Raw genomic sequence first — 27,119 nt, 5'->3', positions numbered from 1 at the left:
GCTGTAGATGGCAAACAGCAGTAGAGGAGGAGTGTAGGACTGTAGAGGGAAAGTAATATCCCTTTGATCGCAGATTTAAAAAAGGAAGTGGTTGCAGATCAAAGTGATTTTCTTTTCAATCCGGTGTGTTGGAGAATCACAGGGCAAGACTGCAGAAGAGATAATTTGAGAAAAAGTACAATTTTGGCAACAAATTTGGCAGATTTGACCATTCTCCCTCCGGCTGTTTGTTTCGGCGGATCGGCTGTTGACCCGGGCATTACGCTGACGTCCAGCCTGCAGAGCAATGACTGAACGACTGACCGAGACGCTGACCTCTCTGAAGTGCTTCTTCATTAGATATGCTTAACAGTTTCACCATAATGCCCGCTCCACAGCATCCAAAACGCCAGTCATTTATAAAGGCATTCTTATTTTGTTTTCCCATTTTGAAAATACATGTAAAAAAGTAACAAACAACAATTTATAAAATAAGTTCAGCCATAAAGAGAGAGGGAGATCTCCCCCAAATTCTTTTTTTTCTTTCTTTTACCGTTACTTTTTGGTCTTCCCACTCAGCAGCAAGGGCAGTGTCACATCTGACAGCCAGCTGGTAGAAACCAAAACTAGAACAATATGAAACAGGTGTGTGGAGGTACAGCAGAGCATGGACATAGTGACAGTTTATTCCAACTTCCTGTGAGTCTTTGCTTCTCACTGAGTAGCCACTCCCACCTTGTGGAAATGGTTTTTGCTGTATGTGATTGAAGAAAAAAAGAAAAAAAAAAAGATCCCAACCACTGAGACATCAGGTGGCGGGGTTTGCAGTCTGGTGGGTGTCTCTGTCTAATCAGCAGGCAGAGGACTGTGGGAGGGGCATGGCGCGTTCGTTTTTGCGTCCTCCGTTCATGTGTGCGTATGGCGGCAGTTCGTCCAGAGACGGATGCGCCGTCCCTGACCCTGCCGCAAGGCCCGTCCCTGACAGCCCATTGGCAGCCTGCTGGCCGGAGGGCTGCTTGTCCATGGCAGTGGTCGACGTACAGGGAGAGGAGGGGGAGCTGGGGGCTAACGAGGGGGCGGGCGGAGCCTCTGAACTCGGGGAGGGTGGGGTCTGTTGGGGGACAGGGGTTTGATGTGGCTGCGTGGAAGAAGGGGGCTCAAGAGGAACGTCCTCCATGCTGTCCATCTTGTCCAGGTGGTGCGGCTGTGGAGCGTCGACCGGCTTGTTGTCGGCGCTGTAGAAGAAGCTGCCCTCTCTGAAAGACGGCTCCAGCTCATCCACCAGGCTGCTGATGATCTCCACGAAGGATGGACGCATCTTGGGATTGAACTGCCAACACATTCGCATCAGCTCGAACCTGCACACACACACACACACACACACACACACACACACACACACACACACACACACGCACAGGTTAGCTCAGTCTGCATCAACAACATGTCCTCCCGTAGTAATTACTCTATCCAGAGGAACTGTGCCTTCCTAACGACATGCCAATATTTACTTTTGGCAAATGTTTGCTTTCTGTTGCTAAAACGGCCGTATGTGAAGCCCCCTACTTCTTGTTTATGAAGCACAGAGCTGATGCAGCTTTCTCCAGGGCTCTACATCAAGCCTGACGCACAAGGGTGGTATGTTTGTTTCATTGTAGATTAAACTAACAAGATATAACATGTTAGTTAATGAACCTTAGAGGGGTAGATCAAGTTGCGTTTGGACTGGGCTAGACAAGCCGTTTTCAGTCTTTGTGCTAAGCTAAGCTCTTGAGAGTGATATCAATCTTCTTATCTAATTCTTTGACTAAAACATATTTCCCAACATATCAAACTATTTCTTTAAGGCTGGATATGTGCTTACAACAAAAATACTGTACAAGAGCACGCTGTTATTATTATGGACCTGATTTTGTCTTTATGTTTGAGAATAAGTTTATGGACAACTTATTTTAAAATGACTTCTGTTAGAGAACCAACAGAATCCTCTAATGCTTCCTCAGTGTTTTGTGGTTGGTGATAAAATTGGTCTCCCATGTTGTTTTGATGTGGATTTATACTTGGGCTGTTTCACTTTAAGAACAAACACATCGTGGAGAACACAACAGCACAAACAGACAGGCCGCGAATGCGGTCAGCTGGGTATGGAAATCCCAATGAGTATATGCTGAAGGGGCAGCAGTACTGCTTCACTGCTTGTGTCAATAAACAGGAGTCACTTAGGATTTAACAAGCCAAGTGGAGGAAACTTGGCAAACAGGAAGACATGGGCTTGTACGCTGAAATGTGTGAAATCTGCAGATCGTATGTGTGTCTTACAACATGTCCGGACAGTTCTGTGGTTTCTCCAGCAGCCCTCCCTCCATGACGAAGCGGAGCACCTGCTCATTGGACAGACCTTGGTAGGGCTGTTCTGACAGGGTGGAGATTTCCCACAGTACAACCCCGAACGACCTACACAGAGGGAGGGAGGGATGAGTGAGAGGGTTCAATCAGTGTGTCTTCCATTATCACTACCATACTCTGAACATATTCTTTGGAAGGAGTAAACCCTAGAAAACAAAGCCACCATGTGTGTGTGTGTTTTTGTTCGCCTGCTCACCAGACATCAGAGTTGGTGGTGAAGACTCCGTCCTTCAGAGACTCAGGTGACATCCAGCGGACAGGGAGTAAACCTTTACCACCTTTGCGGTAGTAATCTGTCTCATAGATGTCTCTGGTCATGCCAAAGTCTAAACACACACAAACACACACACGCACGCAAAGGGAGGAAGAGAAGCATTGAGAGCATGTTCAAAAAATCCACAGCATTTGATAATGATGCTTCGAACTGTTCTGGCTGGGTGTTGTTATTGTTGTCCTGTTATGTGGAGCCATATTCCACAGGAGGGCGCTCTTTATTGCTATTATAAACGTGGACATATTACTACAGTAACCATAATCCTGTAGAGATCACTCTATACTGCTATTACAGACGTTTACAACTCCTGGCACACGATTGTAACCATAATGGCCCTAGACCTTTTCACACTCAATGAGGTTACACATTCGAAATGGGTTGGATCCTATCCTCTGAGAAGGAATAAATGTGTTTTGTTGCTTCACATTTCCACTGAAGAGCTCAGATCTGGATCTGGGGATAAAAACCTGTTGACAGAGCTGCACTAGATGGTTCCCTTGACTGAGATTAAAGATACCCTGATGATTTGGCCACCCAGTAACTCGATGAAGTATGTTGAGTACTAATGCTTGCAACTGCCTCCCACCTCTGCTCCACCGCTCTCCCCTGACCTCCTTACAGTTCTTTACCTCCTATCTTAACAGTGAAGTCCTCAGCCACCATGCAGTTCCTGGCTGCCAGATCTCTGTGGACAAACTTGTTAGCGTTGAGGTAAGCCATGCCGTCAGCGATCTGCCCGGCCATCTGAAGCATCTTCTTCAGAGGAGGGAGAGACAGACTCGACCACTGTTGCTGGAGACGGAGAGACGGGAGTGAGTACGTTTTCAGAAGCCACAGGTTATCAGTTCGCTTATACTGTGCACACAACTAATGACATCGTGGGCAAGATGAAGCACAATTAATCATGTAAGCATAAAAATATGTACTGAAATATTTTATCTTCAGTTTATAAACTTACTCCAATTTGCAGTAACTGACTGTTGCAACCCAAGTATATACAGTCTGTAATTACGCTGTAAATATAATTAATAAATTCAAGTGTTCAAATGGTAAATCCCCATCATAACATCAAAGTTTAAATTGAATCTTTCCTTTTTAGGGTTGTTTCTTTATTGGGGGGTATCTATTTTCATTTTGTTGTGTATACTATATACCTGATACATATATATATATATATATATATATATACACACAAGTACTCATCTAAAACCAGCATACGTAAAAGAAAAGGGTTATTTCTATTTGGGTTGGGCAATATGTCAACATTTTCCAACTGGCCACCGTCAGCCCAGCAACCAGCGATTGCAGATCTATTCGGTGTGTGTGTGGCAGCGGTGACCCAGCTGGCAGATGTGTTCAAGCCGCAAGTTCACTACAAAATATCTCACAAACTCTCAACGAAAGACGCTTTTAACACTTATTTTCCTTATTAAACTTCATAAATGGAGATTCACCCTAAAATGTGTGTCCAATCAACAACAATCAAACCTACTCAAACCAGAACAGGGACCTGGTGGGAAGGAGCCAATGCAGGTTAGAAGTCAGTCAGTACCTCTTTAGGTCGCAGGGAGCGTAAGTAACTCTTCAGGTCTCCTCGCGTCATCAGCTCCATGATCACCAGGGTGGGTTGGCCCTGAGAAACCACTCCCAGGAGACGAACCTGCACCAAACACAGCGCGTCACATTACAATAACACAACAATTGACTGACACCTTTGTCTTGTACAATCAACCACTGCTCTGTATGAACTTAATGTGTGTGTGTTTGTGTGTACATACCACATGGTGACAGTTGAACTCCTTCATGACGGAGGCTTCATTCAGGAACTCTATTCTCTCCCTCATGCTGGCCGACTCATTGACAGTCTTGATGGCGACGCGTGTCTCTGGTTCATCTTTGACCACGCCCTTTGCCAAGCCCTCGTACACCATGCCAAAGGACCCCTGGCCGAGCTCACGGCTCAGGACGATCTTCTCCCGGGCCACCTCCCACTCGTCTGGCACGTACACTGCACAGAAAGATCACGCGTTAATAAAGACCATGCACTGAAGTTTTCTGTTATTCTGACAACAAAGACAAAACTGCCCATCATATTTCCCACATAAACAGCACTCACTCTCTGCAGCGCTGAAGTACTCTGGGTTGACTGAGGCGTAAAGGACACCATTACCGAGCCGGTCGCTGTTCCTGACCGAAACGAAAACAAAGTGTTTACAGACACACCTAAACACTTGCACATAACTTCTGGCACGCACGCTTTTGGGATGTGCTTGGTCTATAATCATGTAGATCACAATTTCAGCTTCCAAAGAATATTGGCAAAATGCAATAATGAAGCATTTCTGAAAGCCTCCTTAAAACATTGATTTAAAAGCACCATGTTATACTCATTTTCAGTTTCATATTTGTATTTTGGGTATATTTAAAAAATAAATAAATACATTTCTCATGCTACCTGCTTGAATATACCTGTATTCACCCTCTGTCAAAACCACTCAGTTTTAGTTCCTGTCTCTTTAAGACCCCCTCCCACAAAAGGAGAAGCCCAGTCTGCTCTGATCGGTCAGCATTTCTGGGTCTTCTGCATCTGCGCTCTCTGTGTCTCTGCACCATCACTGCACCCGGGGGATGACTATAACAGCACTGTAGCAGCACCTTCTATCTATATGCTGTAGTTGTGACATCACAAATACAGAAGTCCTGACGGCTTGTTTAAGGACACAGTTTCTGAATATGGACTGTGTGTATTGGACTGTGTGTATATGGACTGTGTGTATACTACAGTAGAAACGTAGTATATGGCTGGACTGTGTGTGGTCAGTGTGCTTCATTTTGGCCATATTGTTACAGGGATAATAAGCAGTGGTGTATATAACGTGAATTTCCGGATATTAAATGTTAACTGAAGTAGCATATTACATAGCATGGTTAAGCTATCTTTGACTGCTTTAATCTTTTAAATGTTACAATAGTCATACTATTTTCAACAAATTGTTGCTCTGAATAAGTGTCCACATAGTTTTTACTCTGAGCTTTTACTCTCAACGTCTTTTTTCAGTTGTTCCCAATAGGGCAAGTGAAAATTTGCTGCAACTGCTATCTTTTTTCAGAGTGGTCTGTTAATCTGCGTATACTCTGTCCATGTTGGTCAAAGCCTGTACATTCAAACGGTTAAAGCGGTAGTGGCAGCAACAACAAAAACTGCATATCTTTTCCAAAGAAATGGAACACCAGTTCATTTTAAAAAGGGCCCCATGCCAACGCCCAATGGGTGAGCTCCACCTCAAATAACGAATGGGTGTCGTCACTCACTTTGTGACTCATTGACAGTGAGTTAAGCGTTTATTGCTCTGGCCCGCAGACCAGCCAAAAACACTTGGAAATCTCAGTTTTTACAATAAGGGACCTTTAAGATTTTTAAAAAAAATAAGCAGAGCAATAACTTTTCCAGCATGGTCACAGTTGTTAATTACTTGCATGACTTCATTACTTCAAATTACAAAAAAAGAAAAATCACAGAACTGCATGATATTTCGTCATCTTCAGTTTGGTTTATGATTTTTTTTTGTCAACTTAAGTTATGGTGCCAATCACAGTGCAAATTCTATTTGCACTGTGATTGGCACTGTGTGTGTGATCACACACACACACACACACACACACACACACACACACACACACACACACACACACACACACACACACACACACACACACACACACACACACACACACACACACACACACACACACACACACACACACACACACACACACACACACACACACACACACACACACACACACACACACACACACACACACACACACACACACACACACACACACCTACACACACACACACACACACACACACACACACACACACACCTTTTCCTGCTGAGGACCACCAGCATTGCGACTACAACGCAGATGATGGAGATGATGAAAATAGGAATGAAGATCATAGCGTAGAGGGCGTTTTCATATCCTGTTGAGTCAAACACTTTGATTACATCAATGTTTACAGTCATCATTATTTGTGTGCTGTTCAAAAACAGAAACAAAGGTTTGTGTGTTGCAGTCACATGACTGTGTGCTCTTACGTTCAGCCACATAGAGGTCCAGAGCGTGTGTCCAGGAGCCGTTGCCAGCAAGCGATGTGGCTCTAACTCTGACTGAGTAGTTTCCTGGACTGAGGTTGGACAGCCGAACGCCATGCTGGGCCTGATACATCTGACCAGAGACACATTCGTGCTTCTCGGTCTGACACAAACACATCCAAGGACAAGCACACACGCAAAAAAGAAAGCTATTATAGACTGAATTTTAGAAATGCAAAACCAAAACAAAATTTGGACAGAAAAGGACAAAACTGCTGCGACACTTGGTATGTAGAACAACTAAATAGTCAGACCGTCGCACCTCCTCCATGCACTTGGAAGGATTTGTGCCAGAAATCCCCACTCTACTTCTACAATAAGAAGTCAGGACAGGATTTTCAGAGCTGGACTCCTCCTCCATCATGATGAATAACTAGGGCTGGTGTCAGGTCACTGGGTCAGTGGACCAATTGTTGTCACTTAAAAAATTGTGGCTTCTTTTGTTTCATGGTTGTGTTTCTGATACTTCACTCCCGTTTACTGGGTCAATATTCTGTGTGAAATGTCTTTTTTTTATTTTTTTTAAAGTTTATGACCAAAAATGATTCTTTAAAATGAGCATGTACTAAGTCTATAATATATTTTGTGTTTCTGAACGTACCTTGCACTACTGTCAGACTATTACGTTATGTTTTAAAGGTCCCATATCATGCTCATTTTTCAGGTTCATATTTGTGTTTTTGTTCTAGTAGAAACCCAAAATACATCTTTTTCTTGTACGGTCAGAATATACCTGTATTCACCCTGTGTCTGAAACACTTTCTTTTAGCGTCTGTTTCTTTAAGATCCCCTCTCATAAAAGCCCGATCTGATTGGTCAGCATTTCCGGGTCTTATGCATCTGCGCTCTCTACGTTAGTGCAGCTGGGGAATGACTGTAACCTATTCCCTCGAGGTGGCAGGTAGATGTACAGAAGTTGTCTTACCTCAGCAGCTAGTTTAAACTTGATCTCATACATGAGAATGAGTCCGTTGGGGTGGGGAGGCTCCGGCCAGCGCAGAAACACCCAGTCCTCATGTCCCTCCCAGCTCACGGGGCCGGGTATGTCGTCAGCCTTTTCTGCAGACGTGCGCAGAGAATAGGTTAGCATGGTGAATACAGAGGTCAGGGGTTTGATTTCCCCAACAGCTTTGTGTCTCCAGCAGTTGGTACATCCTAACATTCACCAGCTACCTTTAGTGTTCCAGCAGAAATATATACTTGGAAGACATTACACTACAGTGCTAGTCAAACATCTGAGTTAGCATGTACAGATCCTTCCTTCTCTAACCTGCAGGCTTGGTTCGGGAGAAGACAAACTCTGCGGCGCTGCAGCGTTGGACCTGTCTGTTGCAGGCGTGAATGTCGATGCGGTAAACTGTGAACGGCTGCAGGCCGGTGATCTGCAGCTCACGCTCCGTCACCTCTTGCTCCACAAACTCAAACTCCCTGTCGGCTGGCTCCACGTCCGCGTTGCTGCTGTTACCAGCGGCTTGGAGAGGTGGGACGGTGCTGCTGTTGATGTGCAGCCGGTTGCGGCGGAGGAGAGTGGAGTTGGCTATGCCAAAGAGATCTCTACGCCGACGATCTGGTGGCCTGGAGGTGAGAGGGAGAGCATGGTAGAATGGAGATACAAAAGGGATAGGAGGGAGGGTTGGATGGCGGAGACAGAGGAGAGTTTTAAGATGAGTGTGGAAACAAAATATGGTAAAGGTAAAATGAAAATGCTACGTTTTTGTGTAGAAGCGGATGACGCGCAATATATGACTGCCACAAGAAGGTAATTCTTTTGTTTCAGCCTTCTGGGTTCAACTACTGATCCCAGAGCTGTTGGGAATTCTTATTGACTCAACCTTCAGTCTGAGTAATTTGGTTGTTTTCATTGGCACTTGGCATCAAAATGTTAGGCAACCTGTTAGGCACATTCTTAAAGGAATTACTGTTTACCACGCTGTTACTTAAGCATGTGTATCCAATTTCATGACTTTTGGTTAAATGGGGAAATAAGTTAGTTTTTTTTTTTTTTACCTCAGTAGAAAAGACGTGTTTGCCATGTGTGCCAGGTTTAGTTTCATCTGGGGTCATTTAGCTTGAACTATATTTCTCTTTTCAGAGTAAATAACTACATGAGCAATAAATTCCTTCTCCAACTGTTTCAAACAGTTCCACCACATGTGGAGAAGTCTCTCTATGTCACATAAGCAGAGTCAGGGTCTGAGCTCAGCTGAAATGAAATGCAGGAAATGCGATGACACCCGATGATTATCCATAAAAGAAAACACATCCATCCCTCTCTTCTGCATCTGCAAAACATACTGAGAACTAATTCATGTCAACTGGACCAAGCTCTGCATGTGTGCGTTTGTGTGTAGAGACAAAAATAATGTGATGCAGATGTCTGTAGTGAAAGACAGACTCCCTAAATCATACAGAAGCCAAAACGTGATTTAGAAAAGAGGCAAAAAAAATAAGCTCTTTAAGGTGGTCAGTGTTTTTTAACGACTAAGCATAACTTTATAATGGCCAACAACTGAAGACAGTAACTGATCTGCTCTGAAGTTAATCAAACATTGGTGCCATATAATAAAGCAATGATAATGAGTCTTTTACCTTGGTGTAAAAATGGAGTTGTGCAGAAAGTTTTCAAAGACTTTTCTGTAGGAGGCGTCAGCAGCTTCGGCCTCCAAGTCCTCAACTGATTTGGGGCAGGGGCAACAGGGGCCTTTGTCTGGCCCGTCTGGCCCATCTGGCTTGGTGGGCTTGGTGTCCTCCTCCTGGTCTCCCACACCTATGGCAGCCATTCTTATGGGGATCTTCAGCTCTGGAGGAGGAAGCATAAGCTGCGTTTCATGGCGGATGCACTCTGTAACATGACTAGTAGTAGAGTTGAGTACATAAGTTGCGTGTGTGTACCTTTAGAGCAGTAATTGTGCTGATACAGCTCTCGATCTTCGGCTTGTTGCTGCCACCTGACCAGGTAGTAAGTTTGGTTTCCATTTGGTGAGATAGGGGGCGACCAACGCACCACCAACTGTGTAGATGAGTTTGAGTACGCTCGCACATCCAGAGGCATGGAGGGCGCTGAAAGAGAAACAAAGAATTAATTATTCTGATCTCAGTGTTATTGGCTACGAGATACAGTAAACCTAGTTTCCTTGCTTTTTCCTTCACGCTGAGATGAACAGTCTGCCAGTTGCAGATGTGATTCTCATCACAGATACTTCTTTACAGTGCAGCTGGATTGATTTAAAGCAATCTCCCATTTCATCTAATTATATCATGCAGTAGTTTTTGTACATCAAATTTTCTCCATCTCTTTGAGTTGCAGCTGTGTTTACAAAAACAGTCCTACTCTCGATCTCCTTACAGTATGTTTGGATCGCATCCAGAAATGCTAACGCGCTGTCATCAAGAAACAATCCCACATCTATTTGACAAACAAGCAGCAACATGGACGGAGCATTTAGCCGTCAGTAGCTGTCCAGTGAGATCATGAAACAAGTGATTTGTCATTTCTTGACATTCAAAGCTTCTAATGAGGTTTTCGAATGGGGCTTTGAATAAATCTGCAGTCATATTTTATGAGTACGATTTGTTAGTTTTGTCAACATTAAAACAACAACAGGAAGTCACTGAATCCACTATGTTTTTCCCCCCCAATAGATTGTGTCAGTTGTAGAATAAGATTCCCTCAGTGAGTGGGTATTGTTTCTCACTCAAGCCATTCAAACATTTCCATTAACTACTACGTCTCGCTACAGAGACAGCCAAACACCGTTTATCTAAACACAATGCCATGACACAAACCTGGATAAAATGGGTAAAATATCTCTTAACAACTGTTTGGAGTTATTGGAAATGTTTGAATAACAGCGGTCGGAAACAATACACATCCACCATGGGAATCTATTCCTACAAATAGTATGATAATTAATAATATACACTATACACACTATACACTAATAATATAAGTGTAGTACAATCTTTATCTGCAACTGAGAAGAAATACCGGGTATAAACTAAATGAATAGACATGCAAAAAAAGCACAAAAAAGAAATTCCACTACTGCCCTTCGGCTGTCCATCCACATAAAAGGGGACATATAATGCTCATTTTCAGGTTCAAACTTGTATTTTGGGCTTCTACTAGAACTTGTTCACATACTTTAATGGTAAAAAAACACAATATTTTTCTCATACTGTCAGCACTTTATACCTATATATAGTATAGTTGTGACATCACAAACGTACAGAAGTCCTGACGGCTCGTTTAAAGTCAGTTTCTGAATACGGACTGTGTGTATTTTTCTGTGTACAGTACTACAGTCACTTAAATGTAAATGTATCACACTCTCCTTCATGGCTGGCTATCATAGACCTAGCTTAGGCGGCGATATCAGTCTCACTCACCTCCGTTATTTGCTATCATTCCAGAGTCCCAGTAAAGTTTCTAATATCTTCTGTGAGAATGCAGGCTGCGACCTTTGACCTTGAACTTAACAACTGATGGGTTGTAACCAAAGTAATTGATGAAAAAACATTTACCTGAAGGGCTCGTGCGGATGTAGACCACTTTGCTCTTCGCGCTCGGCAGGTGTTTGTCCTCCACCATGAGTGTGATGGCCTTCACGAAGACAGCGTACTGCGTCCAGGGCTTCAGACCGGACAGCAGAACTCCGGGGTCTGAGTCCTTGTCCGGCCTCAGCTCCACATCTACCATGGTCCAGCTGTTGGAGCCACAGCCATCCTGACCCTCATACTCTGTGATGTTCTGGAATGGCCTGCATAGAAGATTGTTAATTATTAAGTATTGCCTTTTTGGCTATGTTAATTACAGTTGGATTCATATATTACTGAAGAGATTGAGAATTTTTGTATTTTCCCATGTATTGTAATGTATTATATAAGTATGTCCATTAACTACTAAACAGCATTAGAAAATACGGAGTGTGTTTCTGTCTACCTGTTTTTATGCACATTTTCAGTTTGCATAAGAAACCCTTGGTTGAAACGTCGGAAAGGAAAAAATATGAAATAGCACAAAAAAATTTGTTAAGGTGCTCTTTTAATTACATCATGTCTTTGCGCCCACTTCCTCTTCTGCAATAAAACCTGACTGGATAATAAGCAACACCAACACCACCAATTTTCTGCAAATTTGCTTGAAATTTGGCCTAAATTTAGATGAAAACTTGGCTATTAATTAATTAGATTTATTTGTTGTTCAATACAATAAATACATACAATTAAAGTCGTGTTAATCAAGTGAATAGTGAGGTTCCAATAGATCCCTGAAGTCCATTGAAAGGTCGATGAATCAAGTTCCCATCACTGCTACAATCAGCCAAAGGAAGGAACAAGCAAGCAAGCGACTGGGGCGACTCAGAAAAACTTACGCCTCCTTGTAGTAGACAATAAAGCTGATGAGGTCTCTGTAATCGGGGGGACGGTAGCGCTGCCAGGTCAGTTTGATCCTTGTACTGCTGGTGCTGTTGGACTTAAACGTCAGGATTGTACTTTCACCTACATAGACAGGAATGAGGGAGTGAGGGAAGAGTTCAAATCATAAGTCTTGTAGACAGAGCAGTGCAGTGACTACGGAAATGTGGTGCAAAACAACATCGGGCTGGGGGGGGGGGGGCTGGAAACTAAACTGTTGTAAACTAAAGTAACTCCTGTACATGTACTGGACATAGCAATTTAAATTCTTGAGGTTTTCAGACTGAAGCATGGAGCCCTTACAGCTGGCTCTGTCGCCGTTGTTTCGGAAATCGCTCTCATCAAAGCGCCCCTTTATGCCCGTCTTCTCCCACATCTTGCGGATCTCGGACATGCAGAGCTTTGGGTTGGCTCTGAAGAACAGCTTTCCTGCCTTGATGGTGAGGTTGTGCTGCTTCCAGTCCCAAAGATACTGAAGCTGCTGGTTGTCAACTGCCAAGAAGGCGTACATGCTAGTGAGCAGAAAGAAGAGAGGATGAATGAATGATAGTCAACAATGTGCCTCTTGATTCTACCTTCAATGTGAAATGTTTCTGTGTATGTATTGTGATTCATGTCGAACTCAAGGCCAACTTTTACATCAATGACAATGGCTTATTTTCAGTGCATAATGGAAAAACCGCACAATGAGTCGTAAAAGAAAGTGTATATAGAAGTGAAAACTCAGATATACCTGCTAGTCTTTTCCTATATGGGGGGGGGGGGGGGGGCTGTGCAAATTGTAAGAAAGGTAGCAGCAGAGTACTCTAGAATTTCAGCTGGTGATTTAATAAACCAGTTTGACAGTAGGTGGAGTGTTCACACAGTAGGATAAAACTGCTTCTTCACATAGGAGAGGTGAGGAGGTGCAGATTTTATGAGCCACTACGTAGCACCCAGACATTCAAGAATGAGGGCCTTGGGACAGTAAGATTCCTATGAACTCAAGGAGAAACAGACAGAGGAGGGAGTGAAGGCCTCTCCATGACCCTGAGAGAATCTTTCCTTGGACTACTGGATGTTATGCTGCACTCAAGGTCTTATAAGAAAGGGGACATCTGCCGTTAGCTTAAGTAAGTTTTAGTAAGTAAGTATTTACTTTTCCAGTTTATTTCAGGAATGATGTTACAGTTACCAACTAAAACAAGCAAGTCTGCCCTTCCAGTCTGCACCCTCACAGTCAAAACATCCTTTCCTTTTTCTCTCTATCCTGGTCAGGGTCACATAGGAGAAATAAATATCGGCTCTTATCCGCCTCCTGTTTACTTCTGTCCTATGCTAGAGACATTTGCTTCTGATTCCAAGGCAAATTCAAAATTCAATTGTTGTGAACTTTGACCAGTGAGGGCACAGCCTCAACCATTAGCAAAGCAGTGTGTGTGTGATTGACCCCACTTGGCTGTCTTTGGCTATAGTTTTCCCAATGGGCCAAGATGAATGAGACGTTGATTGTTGCTGAGTCTAAACGGTGGTCACTCTCCTGCATTTGCATGTGTGACCGACTGTGCCCTTACGCTTGGTTACTAAGGGAACTCTCATAGCAACAGGGAAACAGAGAGTAAAAAAGGAAAAATGTTGTCCTCGCAGTAAAGTGCAACATCAAAAGCCAGTGTTTAGTTTGTATATTTGACTATTGACAATAGAGTTAAATGTTTGCGTTTGTGCGTGCTCCTACTCGTCCAGAAGGTCTTCTCCATCGATGTATCTGAGGCTACGGAGGAAGGCCAGGGAGCTCAGAGTGTGAGAATGTCTGATCCGCACATTACCGGTCACCCTCTGGATCAAACCTGTGAAACTCTCCAGCTCTGCCACCATGTTGTCTGGACACACACAGAGATCCCCACAGACACGCTACTGTTATTACCTATTATTTCATTATCAGTTTAAATTAAATTACTTTAACTACATTCATGTTTCTGGACAGCTGGGATTGTAAATCTTGCCTTCATATTTCATACAGCTATATCCCTGAATTGCCTTTTCTCTTTCTTATTTCTATCCCTTGCGTTCATCTTCTACCCTCCTTTCCCTTCTCACCAGCTTCCTTTTGGGGCCTTCTTCCTCATTCTGCTATATGTTTTCAAGATTTTTCAGGCATCAAATTATACACATTAAAAGCCTCTCTTCTGCTTTGTAGAATAATTTATGTTAGCCGAAATTTTCAGTGAAACACCACGCTGCTTGTTTTGAAACCCCAAATCCAAAGGTGTCGCAGAGAAACAGTTGACTTTTCCACACTGGGAAATCTGGGTCCAACGACTCATTTGGCTACTGGTGTTATCTGTCATGGTTTAACAATATGGAACTAACCAACCTTTTTGAAATTTCCTGGAGATACGGTAGAGTGGTGGTAGATATGTTAGTTTTAACTGTAGTGTTGCTGTGGTACACTGCAGTACTTACGGCCTCTGCGGATGTTGATATGCAGGTTGCCTTTGATAACGGTGCAGCCTTTGAGAGATTGAGCGGCATCCACGGAGTCAATGACCTTCTCCTCACAAACTTTATCACACAGACCATCACAGGCTGTACAGAACATACTGCAGACAGACAGACAGAGAGAGGGACAGGAGATGTTTGCAGTACCAGCTAAATGATGTAGGAGAGATTCTGAGATTTAACTAGAAAATAAAGGACTACATGAAATTAAGGTGAATGGTTGCCTCTACGCTACCCTAAGTGCCATTTATTCAGCGTTCCAACTAGAATGTCAATTCTCTTCCTGAGCCCGATTAGGCCGCTGGGTTCAAGCCGGGTTGAAGCATTTGAAGTGATCGGGTGAATCACTTCAAATACCTCAAACTACAGCCAAAATCAACACACTACTTTTTTTTTTTTTAAAGAATTAGAAGCACGACGGAGAACAGAACCCACTGTCTTGTCAGTGTAGTCTTAATGTATTTGATTATAAACTAATTTCTGGACATACATGCAACATAAGCATATGTAGCCTACATACATGCTACATAATATTTCATGACATTATAAGCTATGGAATATTAAATGTACAGTTTCAAAGCATTTTTTACAACATCCTTTCAGCTTCTATTCATAGAGACGGAAACAGAGCGGAGAGAGAAAATTTAAGACAAAAGTACATACTACTAAAGAAAATGTTGTCATACATCGATGCATATTAGAGCTACTTTATGTCAACTGCTGCAAAAAAATACATTTGGCATTATGTGTTATTAACAAAAGATTACTGGAACAACAAAATTCAATGACTTGGTCCTAAAAAATGAGATTTTGGATTGCATGACTTTTCCTGGTTTTCCATGACCGTGGGAACCCTGTTTATTGTAGCTGTCGTATCAGATTCAGTTTTTGCTCTGATGAAAGGTTACAATGGAAACTAATAGCAGGGTGTGGAATTGGTACCAATGTCAGGCCAACAATAAGAGTACCTCCACCCAGTGGCTCCATTTCAGCTATCAGGGTGGACTGCAGCTCACCTGTTGGGTGCAGTCTGCATGTACCCATGCGGGCATTCAGACATGCACTCTCCACCGTGGATGATGAAGCTGTTGAAGTCCGGCAGATGGACTTTGGAGCAAAGCTCGGCGCTGATGCATCGCCAGCCTTCAAACTTGTAGGTGCCGGGTGGGCAGTCGGCCACGCAGCGTCCTTGGTGGTAGTAATGCGCACATGCCGCACAATGTGTGTCACTTCCAGGGGCTGTGCAGCTGCCCAGACACTGAGGGTGGCAGCACTCGCCGTCCGGTGAGCACGCTCGCCTTACACACTTCTCTGGACACTCTGGTGAGGGGAGGGAGGGAGAGGGAGAGAGAGAGAGAGAAAGAGAGAGGACATATTATAAATATGCAGTTGAAAACAAATTTTGACTTTTTTTCACGACACATTAGGACATCCGACCAATACTAGATCAGTTACTCATAAAGGGACAACTCCTCCTCCACAAATTGTACAAAATAAGTTTTCAACATTTTGTGGTACATCTGCAAAATTTCAAATGTCACCATTAACCCCCCCGCCCCCCCAGGGCAAAGGGGCATTTCCCTACGTTATGGAACGCCAGCATGTAGCAAATAAACCAGTCGGCCTTCAGCTTGAATTAGCCTCTGGCATGTCTGGCTACAGTCCTGAACAAATGATTTGCATTTAGTGGAGAGTGCCTGACAACACACATGCAGACGCACACATCATCTCTCTGAACCCAGCTTGTAAAAGACTAAAATAAGACACCCATGAGGAAGGCGTGTAGGCGGCTTCGAATCCAACCAACAAGTTTGTGTTTCTTAAGTCTAAACACAGCTAACTAAAGCAGAGATAAAAGCTGTGTGTGTGTGTAGTGGGTGGGCTGGTGTTCAGCCCAGTGGTTCATCCCAAATCCACAGAAACAAAAGCATCTCCACTCCGGGTTTTCCACTGAGCACTGCTACAAATAACTCCTTCAGTTGCTGTGGTGTCCCTCTAAATAAGAGGATATTGTAACTGATGACAGGGAAAAACTGATTGAGAAGAAGGAAAACACTGGACTGACCCACGTATAGTAGAGAAAGGAGCCACACCTCGCAGTGTCCTTTGTCTCTTCAACATAGACATTTAAATCAAGCATGATGGAGGCTGAGAGCAACCAAACAATACAACAGCTCATTTCACCAAGTTGACACACACCTTAGTCATCACCTTTAAGTTCAGCATCAACCTAAAACCTCGATTTTATTGACAGCAGCTCACTGGCTCGACATGCCAGTACAAACAGAGACAGAAGCTGTTTGAGACCTTCAAAGGCACCTGGACTGTCTGCCACAGAAACAAACACTAATTGCTATGGAGACACTTGGAATTACTGCTTGAAATTATTTGTGTGTGCGGTGGTACATGTCCTGTAAGGCATGAACAAAAGAAGAGAACGAAATAAAAACTCATTTTGATAATGTCATCCACTTGGGTTAGCCAGGGCTGTGTTTAAACAGGGACCAAACAAAGTGAACTTATGGGAAATGGAGTGATAATAAAACACTGAAGCATGCTTCAACATGTTGCCTCCAGCGTCTCTGTCAAACAAACTGAAGACACCCGGCCGGAGGAGATGCCTATTGCTCTTCCTCTTATTTATATTTCAGTGATGTGTCCACCATGACTCCAGAATCAATGGTTTAGTCAGGATGTCTGCAACTTGAACTCGTTGTACTGCTGTACTTAAAAAGGGGTAAGTGATGCTAAAAGAGCTGGATACTGAGTATAAGGCTCTTTGAATTAAAAGCCTCCAAAAAACAGATGTCAAATTGGAATAGGAAGTCATTCCCAGGGCCTGAAACACAACAGAGAGCTTCCAATCAATGATTTTTTTTTTCTCCTTCAACTTGGAGCTCAGTGTTTAAGGAAGTGTTCTTTTGGCGAAAATGCTACAATTAAAAAAGCACCGCTACAATTTTACAACCAACCCTTACTCTACATTTCTGACCAAATATATGAATACAGAATGCATTGATCTGCAGCACACCTGCTAAGGAAATCCCTTTCTGCAATGCAAAACAGAAATTAAAAAGTGTCTATGTGCTGCCAGGCGTGTTAAGCACTCTGATAACTAAGTTCATTTTTCAACTCCCCTTTGAGTGAAAGATGAATGCATGATGTTGGATTGTCCGATATGACAAACTGGCAGGCAGTGCCCATGAGATGACCTTCCAGCACGCCCCCTGACTGACACAGAAGCCAATCAGAACCTTCAGACTGTGTGGTCCCACCAACCATTCAGCAGCCTGTTTGTGCTCAGCAGGAGGGAACCAGCGCTGCGTGTCTCTGGCACAGAATGTTCTTTTCCTGCTCCGAGCCCCTGCCACCCCCCCGACTCCATCTCGCCCTCTGACCTCTGTGATGGGGTGATGGGAGCTGTGTTGGAAAGGTGTAATTTTGCAGTTTGATAATGTACAGCCTGAGGCTGACAGACAGAGGAAGCTGAGAGAGAGAGGAAGGAGATAATCTGCGCCTGAAGTTTTGGCTAAGGCTGGGGCTGTTTGTGTCTGTGGCCACTTAAACACAACTCACTGACCAGTGGATCAACATACAGTGCACATCGGCATTCCTCTGAACATCTGCAACATAATGGATCCCAGCTTTTACTGTTTTTTACTACACTTCCAGAGACAGGTTGATGCAGAGCTGCAGCACAAGGGGAGGATATGGAGAGGTACTGTTGGAGGAGACGGAGGAAGTGTACAGGAAGGAAGAGGAAGAGAATTAACTACAGAAGGGGGAAATGCGGTGGAGAAGACAGGGGTGTAAAGATGGAGACGGGGAGGGAGTGGTAGACGAGGAGGGAACTACAAAAACATTTTAACGGGTCACAACTTTTTGAAAGCAGCATGCACACAGAGTTGGTGGAGCTTCTGGCCCATAGCCGGACTTCTATGAGCTGAACAGACTACAAAACACACCAATTTGAACCTAAGGTCCGCCCTGTTTTCTGAAGCAGTGAACAATGTTTCCATTGCACAAGAACCTTATGGGATAGGAATGATTGTTCCAGGTATTAGTCAAACCCTCAGCTGTTACCATGGAAATTTGAGTTATTGTTTTTGGAAAAAAGGTTTTTGATTGCAAAATGCATGAAAATGTAAATAAAGGGTCTTTAAAAATATATATATTCTTTGGCAATTGACCATGGTAACAGTTCTGGCCTCCCATCATTATTCCTGTTATAGAACACGCAGTCAGAATCGAGTATTCACCCAGACCACTGTAAAAACTGAGGAAACTTAGAGCAGATTGTCTGTTTCTCTTATTGTTCATGTAACTTTCTCTACTGGACTCCCTTCTAGTGATGTCAGTGTGTTGCCTAATCTCAGACAATAAATCAGTTTGTAAAATGACACAAATTATGTCCAAAAAAATAGAATGTGCAGTTGCTTAGGAATTGAAAATATTGTCCAAAAGAAGCAACAAATCGATGAATAGCCTAATCTAGTGAAGCTATGTAATAAGTGTGGTTGGCACAGGTTGTGACCATTTGGTTGTGCTTCCTATTTTTTGTTCTACTCATTTTTGGTACATTTGATTTTCAATAACGTTATGAATACATCGGTCTACATGGGTTGTTACTTCCTAGACAGAAAGTTACTGTAAGTAAGGTAGTCCGTTCTGTCATTACGCAGCACTCTGGCCTCTGTGGGTCAAAAAGATGATACAGGAATACCAGCCCAGCAGGAAGGCCGGCTGTGAAACTCACACCAGTCACCTGCCAAAGAGCGGAAAAATGCTGCTCCTGAACTCATTTATCGTAGCAGCTAGAACCAAATAGGAGTTAAGAGTCAGATATGATTCTAAATATCTTGCTGGCCGGTTAAACAATGAAAGTAGCAGGTGGACTGATGTCTTTCTCTCTCTCTCTTTCTAAGAGGCCTTTCTAACTGTTAATCCTCATTTTCAGCCCCCATCCTCGGGGTGATAGGAACAGGATGTCCCACACAGACACACAGTTGCTGTGTTGACGCTCCAGGCTTTAGCAGTGTGTACTACTCAGCAGCACAGCACAACAATTACAGGCAAAGGCAGATGTCTAGACTGATGACAGCAGAGTTGATTCAAAAACACAGATAGAGATCTGTATTGGCTTCAGTTCCAACAGTCCTGACTGGAAATCCATCAGTGTTAGTGTAAATTCAACCCACGTTATATTATTGGGACAAATGAAATTTGGCATCTTCTCAATCAGATTAATAACCTTAGTCTTTGCCGTGTCAAAGACCACTGAACAGATCCACTGACATACATGTTTTAGTTCAAATAAAAACCCACACAGATCTCTATTTTAAGACTTAAGCAAATAACTTTAGAATCACTGAACCTTTGTACATGGTCCATGATTTTTACAGTACTAACACAAATTGGATGCCCACTTTCTCTTGAATATTATGATTAGAGTTTGAAGGTAAATACAGCACAAGTTTTTTACTTAAGAGTACAGGAGGTGGAGCAAAATAGTAAAGATTTGCTCTGATGAATAAGAATAATAATATAATAAAGGAAATAACATTGCGTCTATTCCATTCTTGTGGTATTGCAAGTTCAAACCCGGGCTTTATAAATAACTTGATTTGATCAGGATGTTAGATGGAAATGGCTGTTGTCAATATTGGGATTGTGATGTTTTTTTTCCATTAATTGTGTATCCCTGGTGACAAAGACTGCCAGGAAAAGAGCCCTGGGGGCTCCCTCGACTTCCTGTATGATTTGGTTTTTGTAAATACCCGACCCAACATGGCAGGGCTGTGTCATTAAGTCTCAAAATGACAATGAAGGTAATTCTCCAATATGTTCTAAACATCAACATCATTTATCAAATCTGGCTTATGTATTTTTAAATTGATATTTAACATAACCCTTTTCACCTTAAATAAAAGTCAAAAATAGTTTAACTTTTATTACAGGATTTATTCTAAATTAAATGTGTCGGTGATGTTGGAATGTCAATACTGTATGATTTGTGAATGCAGAAACTAAAATCTCCATACAACCATCCATTCAGAATAATCAAATAATCCTTATGTATGACGTGTCTGTCATTGCAGGAACTGGGCAACGTGAATGGGATAGACAGTGACCACCAAAACAAGAAGGCCCTGAGATCCAACAGCGTGACAGAAACACAGTGCAGCAGATATGTTGGTGTCGTCCCTGTTGATTCTCCCACTCACTGTCTTGAAGTACTTTCAAAAAAGCAGAGTTCTATTTTAAACATTATCATGTTGAAAATGAATTATCTAACCACTCATCACAAAAAAAAGACACGCATTGAACACATTACTGTGTTACTACTGACCAGCGGGCAAAAGAATATTGATCTGCACCGTTTCATTCATCATCATTCAGCCTCATTCACTGTATGAGCACTGCAGCTTTGATTCTCAGCCTGAACTCAAATGGGATGAAACCAACTGGTTTAGGCTGCGTTTAGCGAAGCTTACAAGGTCCACTAACAAATGCATGCTCGCTTTGTTTTTCTCCTTTATTTTGGCAAGTTCTTCCTTATTTTATATATTTAATTAATAGGGACAGAGCTTGTTAATGAACATCGGCATAAAAATATTATTTAAATAAGTGTAATCATGCCGGAGTTAGCAAGAATGGCAATTTACATCTGTAGTCCTTAGGCAGGCAACAAACAAACAAACAGAACATTACAAATAACAATATATAGAGACAACTATTCAATACACAAGTAGAAAAATCAAAACAACAAAACAAAATCATCTCTATGACTGGGGACCTGTACCAGGCATATACCCACCTCTAGAATCGGGAAATAAAAAGTGCCAGTACGGTCTCCTCAGAGTGAACAAGAAGTTGATGATGGACAGAAAAAACAACAATACAGCTGTGTTTCCAGTCTCCTACAAAGCATGTTCTGTTACAGCCAAGGAGTCTGTCAATGTGTCGGTTCAGACAGTGAATCAGTCATTCAGAAAAGCAGTCAGTCAGTGTGTGTGTGTGTGTGTGTGTGTGTGTGTGTGTGTGTGTGTGGTTTAATTTGTCAGTAGAACAAAGATCCCCGCTCATTCAGTCCATTCACAGCTCTTCATGGCTGACCAGCACTGTCCTGTTCACCTCTGAAGCCTCCCAGCAGATACCAGACATCACAACCAGCCAGCCAGTTCAGCTGGTTAAATGCATTAGACAGCCACAGACATGACAACCCGCCAGTCAGTCTGACAACCAGGCTGCTCACAAAGTGCTTTGAGTGATATAGACAACGACAAAAAGTGAGCACAGCATCAACCCTAACAGCCATGTTTGTGTGTGGGATGCCAAAATCCACAAACAATCAAACATAATAACAAAACCAGTTACAGGAATTCTTTTACTTATGTAATCTTCTCCAGTTCTCTTGAGAATATTCTCACAACACTCATTGATGAAACGGCACACTGTTCCACAAATTATTTGGAAATTTCCCCTAAAACCTGTGCACCGTTTGGACAGTAACAATGATTGGAAACAGGACAGAGGAGGTATAGTTTTCATTGGCTGGTGCAAAGATCCCAATTAGATGAGTCATAGAGACATTTTCATTGGGTCCTGTCCCAATTAAATGAAAGGGACTTATTAAACTCATTTTCAATTTTATAATGGTCAGCACTATGGGTTCTTCAGTCTCTGTGCTACTGCAGAAGACTGACTGCAATGCAGTATATCCTGGGATTTTCTGCTATCAAAAATCACCAATAAAGTCTCCTGACCCAAACATTACACAGCAGGCATGTTCAGCAGGAGTGTGATCTGAAATTCGGGAAAGATTAACAAATAAGCAACCACTTACACAGATTTGTTTGGCGTTAGCACGTTGCTACATGTAGTTAACAGTGGACTGTGAGGGAATGTGGCAGTATTTTCAAATCACAAATGAAGGGTTTAAAACCAAACACTACACAACCGGACATGTTCCAGCAGAAGTGTGATCTGAAGTTAGGGAGAAATTAACAACATCAACAACCAAAAATCATAGCTCCCCTGATTTAGCAAGTTAGCAGTTGACCGTAAGGGAATACAGTAGCAGTTTCTACCCAAAAAATAAATAAATACAAAAAATTGTTTATATGCCAAAAACTTTCAAAAAAAATACTTAATAACAATCTGAGCGAGAAAAACAAATACTTTAAGTTGATGTATACTGTCTGTGCGCAGGTGCAGTTGAAATACATGGGGAAATAGGGTCCAGGTTGAAAAGTAAAGAAATTTCCCTTTAATGATGAATAAAAAGGTTTTCCTATTCCAACAGGCTTTACTTCACTTTTAAGATGAGTCAGCTATCTAGTTTATTTCAACACAAAGGCAGACACTTGAGCAAGTACAGGCACTTTTACCGTTAAGCACCAGCTGTACAGTACAGGTAGAGAGCTGTAGTTTGCGCTGATGGGAATATCAAACATAATGCTTCGCTCCTCCCAGTGTGAGGAGAGATCCCCCAGGAGATGTGTGGTCGGACGCTTCCTGTTGATAATTACAGACTGTTCAAAGGGAAAACCACTAAGAGAGGTGAAGCGCTCTCAGAACATCTTCCCTGTAAGTGATGAAAAGCTGGACATGTGTCTCTATCTGGCTCACTCTCTCGATGAAAGCTGGTTCACACATGACTGAAGAATCTACTGCCTGCCACCTCATAACATTATACCAAGATGGACTGCAGTTCCTGAGACTGTGGACCAAATCTCATTTTGATGCTTGCTGAGTCATGTGACAGCAATAATACAGGTCTGTAGTGCGTTATGGTCTGGATGAGTGCAGTTGCTGGGGGGCACTTGGGAAGATTGTAGAGGAGCTCAACTAATTTGGAAAAAATAGGATATTAGGATTTGATGAAGAGAAGGACTATTTTCAAACTCGACCTTTTATTTTGATCAACACTGCATACCTGTTCATTTTTATGACTGTATCTTACACAGTTGGGACGCTATTGCAGTCACAAAATCTGTCCACAGGCAGACATAAGCACGCACGCACGCACGCAAGTTGCTGCCACACTTGGTGAAAACAAGGCTCAGCAGCCATTAAAAACAAAACAGTTTGAAAGAAAATCATAGGCAAAGCATATGAAACAATATTCTGTTTAAGCTAGTCTAAACAGAGCCAACATTTATCCTTGTGGAACAAACGTCTGTCAGATCAGCTGACGCTACAGGATAACTACAGACACAAGGAATTCCTGGCATCCCCTTACTGACTGACCTGGAAAAGACAAGACAAATCAAATACTTTGGTCCCCAGAGTCTCCACACAGGCCAGACAATAACAAGGGTGGATTAGGTTGACGAGGAGCCATCATGTTAGCCGTTTGCTGATACCTACAGCTCCAAGATAAATTAAGATTATGACTGATGTCACATATGGCTACAGTTCCAGAAGGGCAAAGAGAGTAGGGATGGGCACAGGTAGTTAATCCCAAAATTGAAGGATTGCATCCATTCCTTAAAAAAAACATAAATAGATTTGCGTTCACATTCTGTTAATAATCAGTCCCTCCGTGGAGAACGCATGCTCTGTTGGCACAGAGGTGGCAGGTATCAGCAGATGCTGCTTTGCCAGAAAGCTCAGTTTTTTGTGCCTGTTGGACTTCCACCACTCCAGTGGGTTTTGCTGAGGACGGATGTATGGCTTACTGAAATAAGCTTCTAGCTCTTTGACATCCACATTTTCGAATTAGTCCTCCGTAGAGGTTGTCTAGTGCCTCGACGTTGCTGCCCCTAGCGTCACTGCTTTCCCCATCGTCTGGGTCTTGCACAGTAACCCCATCATGTAGGTCACACAACTTCTCCCGGCTTCTCTATGGCTTGTTTACCAATTGAGCTCATTTGAAGGACTACTCGAGGAATCGATCACTCGGGCCCATCCCTAAAAGAGAGCTGTAAAAAAATAACGGATTATGGCCACAATCAGAGCACTTCTGAGGGTTATGCCTTAATCAATAAGACTGCTACAAATGATGACGGGTTGAATAGCCCTTGAGCACTATCTGTGATGGGACAAAGATTAGGGCTCACACACATTTTGACAGGAAACACACATAACCTGATTTTTATCATTCAAAAGACAGTTCACCACTTTCACTGTATTTACACATTTCCTTTATTGTTAATGTAATGATGTAAGTAACTGGTCTGAAAGAAACAAGGCCATGTTATAGTAATTCTGATGAAAAAGCACACTGTTTCTGTTCAGGAGAAAAGGACATGGCACTGAGCCCAGGGTTTCCATATCAACAGAAACCATAAAGCCGAACCTCAACCTAACTGGCGCTGGTTTATTCGCACTTGGACTGGGTCCCTCTTTATCATATTAGCTTGTTTTTGGATTTGAACTCAGCCGCTTTTTCCCTCATAAAACTACAAATGTTTTTGTTATGATTGGCTTCATTCACACAACGGGCCACATCCTTTTCTAGTTTTGGTGGTACAGCAGCTTAATTTCCCAAACCTACAACGTAAGTGTGAAACAGGTGGATTTAACCCTCAGCAGTCGACTTCAAGCTAAGAGTGGTAACTTAATTAGCCAAACACGAACGTGTGCACACACACACACACACACACACACACACACACACACACACACACACACACACACACACACACACACACACACACACACACACACACACACACACACACACACACACACACACACACACACACACACACACACACACACACACACACACACACACACACACACACACACACACACACACACACACACACACACACACACACACACACACACACACACACACACACACACACACGCACGCTCCATACACACAAGCACACACATACACCGCATCAGAAGGAGATTTCTACATTCTTGGGACTTTGTATTTGTGTCTTTATTTTGCGTGGGAAGACAGAAGTATCTCTGGAATTTGATAAAAAAAGGATGAAGGAGGCAGTGTATAAGATTCCCATTCACCTTGAGGCAGTCTAACCTTGGTACAGAGTGAAATTGCTTAAAGCCATCTTACTAGAACAAAACTTCCAAATCAGTATCCTTAATAAATAACATTTGATAAATGCAACAGCTTATGTTTTGGTTTGAGTACAAACCGGTTAGCCAATTACACGTAAACATAACAAATAATAAAAAAAATACTAAAACTGTAGTCTTAAATTAGAGGACACAAAACCTTCAACTGGGCCATTGTATTTTGTCTTTGTTCTCTCTCTGAAATAATCGAAAATTAGCCTTTATAACAAAACATAAACTATTCAAACCAACCTCCAATCCCCACACAAGAGACTCATCTCAGTCCCCGGTCACATCTCATCCCAATCTGATGGTGTTAACAGAGCACAATTAAAGGCCACATAATTACAGCAGGCACTTCAACACAGCCAAACCAGTAATGTTCTCTTCCAGGAATTTCAGGGATGGGTGTGACTGTTCACTAAAAGTAGTCATGGATGTGCCTGGTTTACAAAGCAGTCCCTATAATTACCAGCCCTGACAGCCTCCGGGTTCTGGGTCAGGGTACGGGGTGCATCATCATATGATGTGATTTTAATTTTGACCACCAATAGTTGCTTTTAGAATGCCTGCTGTAGGCGAAAACGATAACACTGTTTTTACTGTCACAGAGTACAAGATCGTTATATCTAAGTAATATTTAGTGTAATTATGACATTTTACTGATTGTGTACAAGAAGAGTGGGTCTGAACTCTCAAAGATCATTTAACCAAAATGTGACTTATTGTATATCAGAAGGTGTGACTGGCTGTTTCAAAGCCTTGATTCAGACAAATGGATGGATACACCAACTATGAGTAGTTATAGCAAAGCCAGCATAATATATATTGTTGTTGAACTATCTAAAAACCGGACTAGACACAGCCACGTCACTAATGTCAAAATATTTAAGGCTTTAGAAAATGTTGCTGGAAATACAAACATTGTTTTGTTATATTACATTACATTACAACTGGCTTTTGTATCCTTTTTATACCTGTCAAAGTAGTCACACAGTCAAATCTAAGGGCGCACTCACACTGTCCTTCCCCACCGTGCCCCGGGCTTTAGGGTACTTGTCCCCCCCTCCCTCTCCCCCCACACCCCAGACCTGTTTGTACTCACACTGCCTGGGCCTCGTACAAATGCGTCTTGCCTGTCCATACGTCATCACGTCGTAACACGTCACATGCATTGGTTGACGTCATCGCGATTTTCCATAGACCTCGGAGTTTTTGTTCGTCTTGTCCGACTGTTTTTGAATATTTTCATCTGACCAAATCTGCAGTAAACACTCCACCTCTGCATCACACCAACGTGAACCTTGCGCCGCCATTGTTGTTGTTAAATGTCCGCGCATGGTCCGTCCTTCTATTTTATT

The 27,119-nt window shown here is 42.6% G+C and overlaps 1 protein-coding gene across 2 annotated transcripts in view; it reads right to left on the bottom strand.

Moving 5' to 3' along the window:
* Nucleotides 1-570: 570 nt before the first annotated feature.
* LOC310951255 (insulin-like growth factor 1 receptor) overlaps nt 571-27,119 on the bottom strand; it is a gene marked incomplete at its 5' end in the record, with an annotated part of 43,778 nt that continues 17,229 nt past the window's right edge. The window contains 19 exons of one of the 2 annotated variants that reach the window (XM_083919398.1): nt 571-1,337; nt 2,299-2,433; nt 2,582-2,711; nt 3,289-3,451; nt 4,212-4,319; nt 4,438-4,667; nt 4,776-4,846; nt 6,551-6,650; nt 6,766-6,925; nt 7,748-7,881; nt 8,093-8,397; nt 9,412-9,622; nt 9,715-9,882; nt 11,347-11,582; nt 12,198-12,324; nt 12,544-12,752; nt 13,955-14,099; nt 14,683-14,819; nt 15,735-16,038. In XM_083919398.1, coding sequence (XP_083775524.1) covers nt 830-1,337; nt 2,299-2,433; nt 2,582-2,711; nt 3,289-3,451; nt 4,212-4,319; nt 4,438-4,667; nt 4,776-4,846; nt 6,551-6,650; nt 6,766-6,925; nt 7,748-7,881; nt 8,093-8,397; nt 9,412-9,622; nt 9,715-9,882; nt 11,347-11,582; nt 12,198-12,324; nt 12,544-12,752; nt 13,955-14,099; nt 14,683-14,819; nt 15,735-16,038 — 3,581 coding nt within the window. In that variant the 3' untranslated portion in view covers nt 571-829. The remainder of the gene's footprint in view (nt 1,338-2,298; nt 2,434-2,581; nt 2,712-3,288; nt 3,452-4,211; nt 4,320-4,437; nt 4,668-4,775; nt 4,847-6,550; nt 6,651-6,765; nt 6,926-7,747; nt 7,882-8,092; nt 8,398-9,411; nt 9,623-9,714; nt 9,883-11,346; nt 11,583-12,197; nt 12,325-12,543; nt 12,753-13,954; nt 14,100-14,682; nt 14,820-15,734; nt 16,039-27,119) is intronic. The other variant, XM_083919397.1, reaches the window with a different exon arrangement.

This window comes from Echiichthys vipera, assembly GCF_963691815.1.
Source record: "Echiichthys vipera genome assembly, chromosome: 1".
NCBI classification, from domain to species: domain Eukaryota; kingdom Metazoa; phylum Chordata; class Actinopteri; order Perciformes; family Trachinidae; genus Echiichthys; species Echiichthys vipera.
This window is presented reverse-complemented; position numbering and strand designations above follow the sequence as displayed.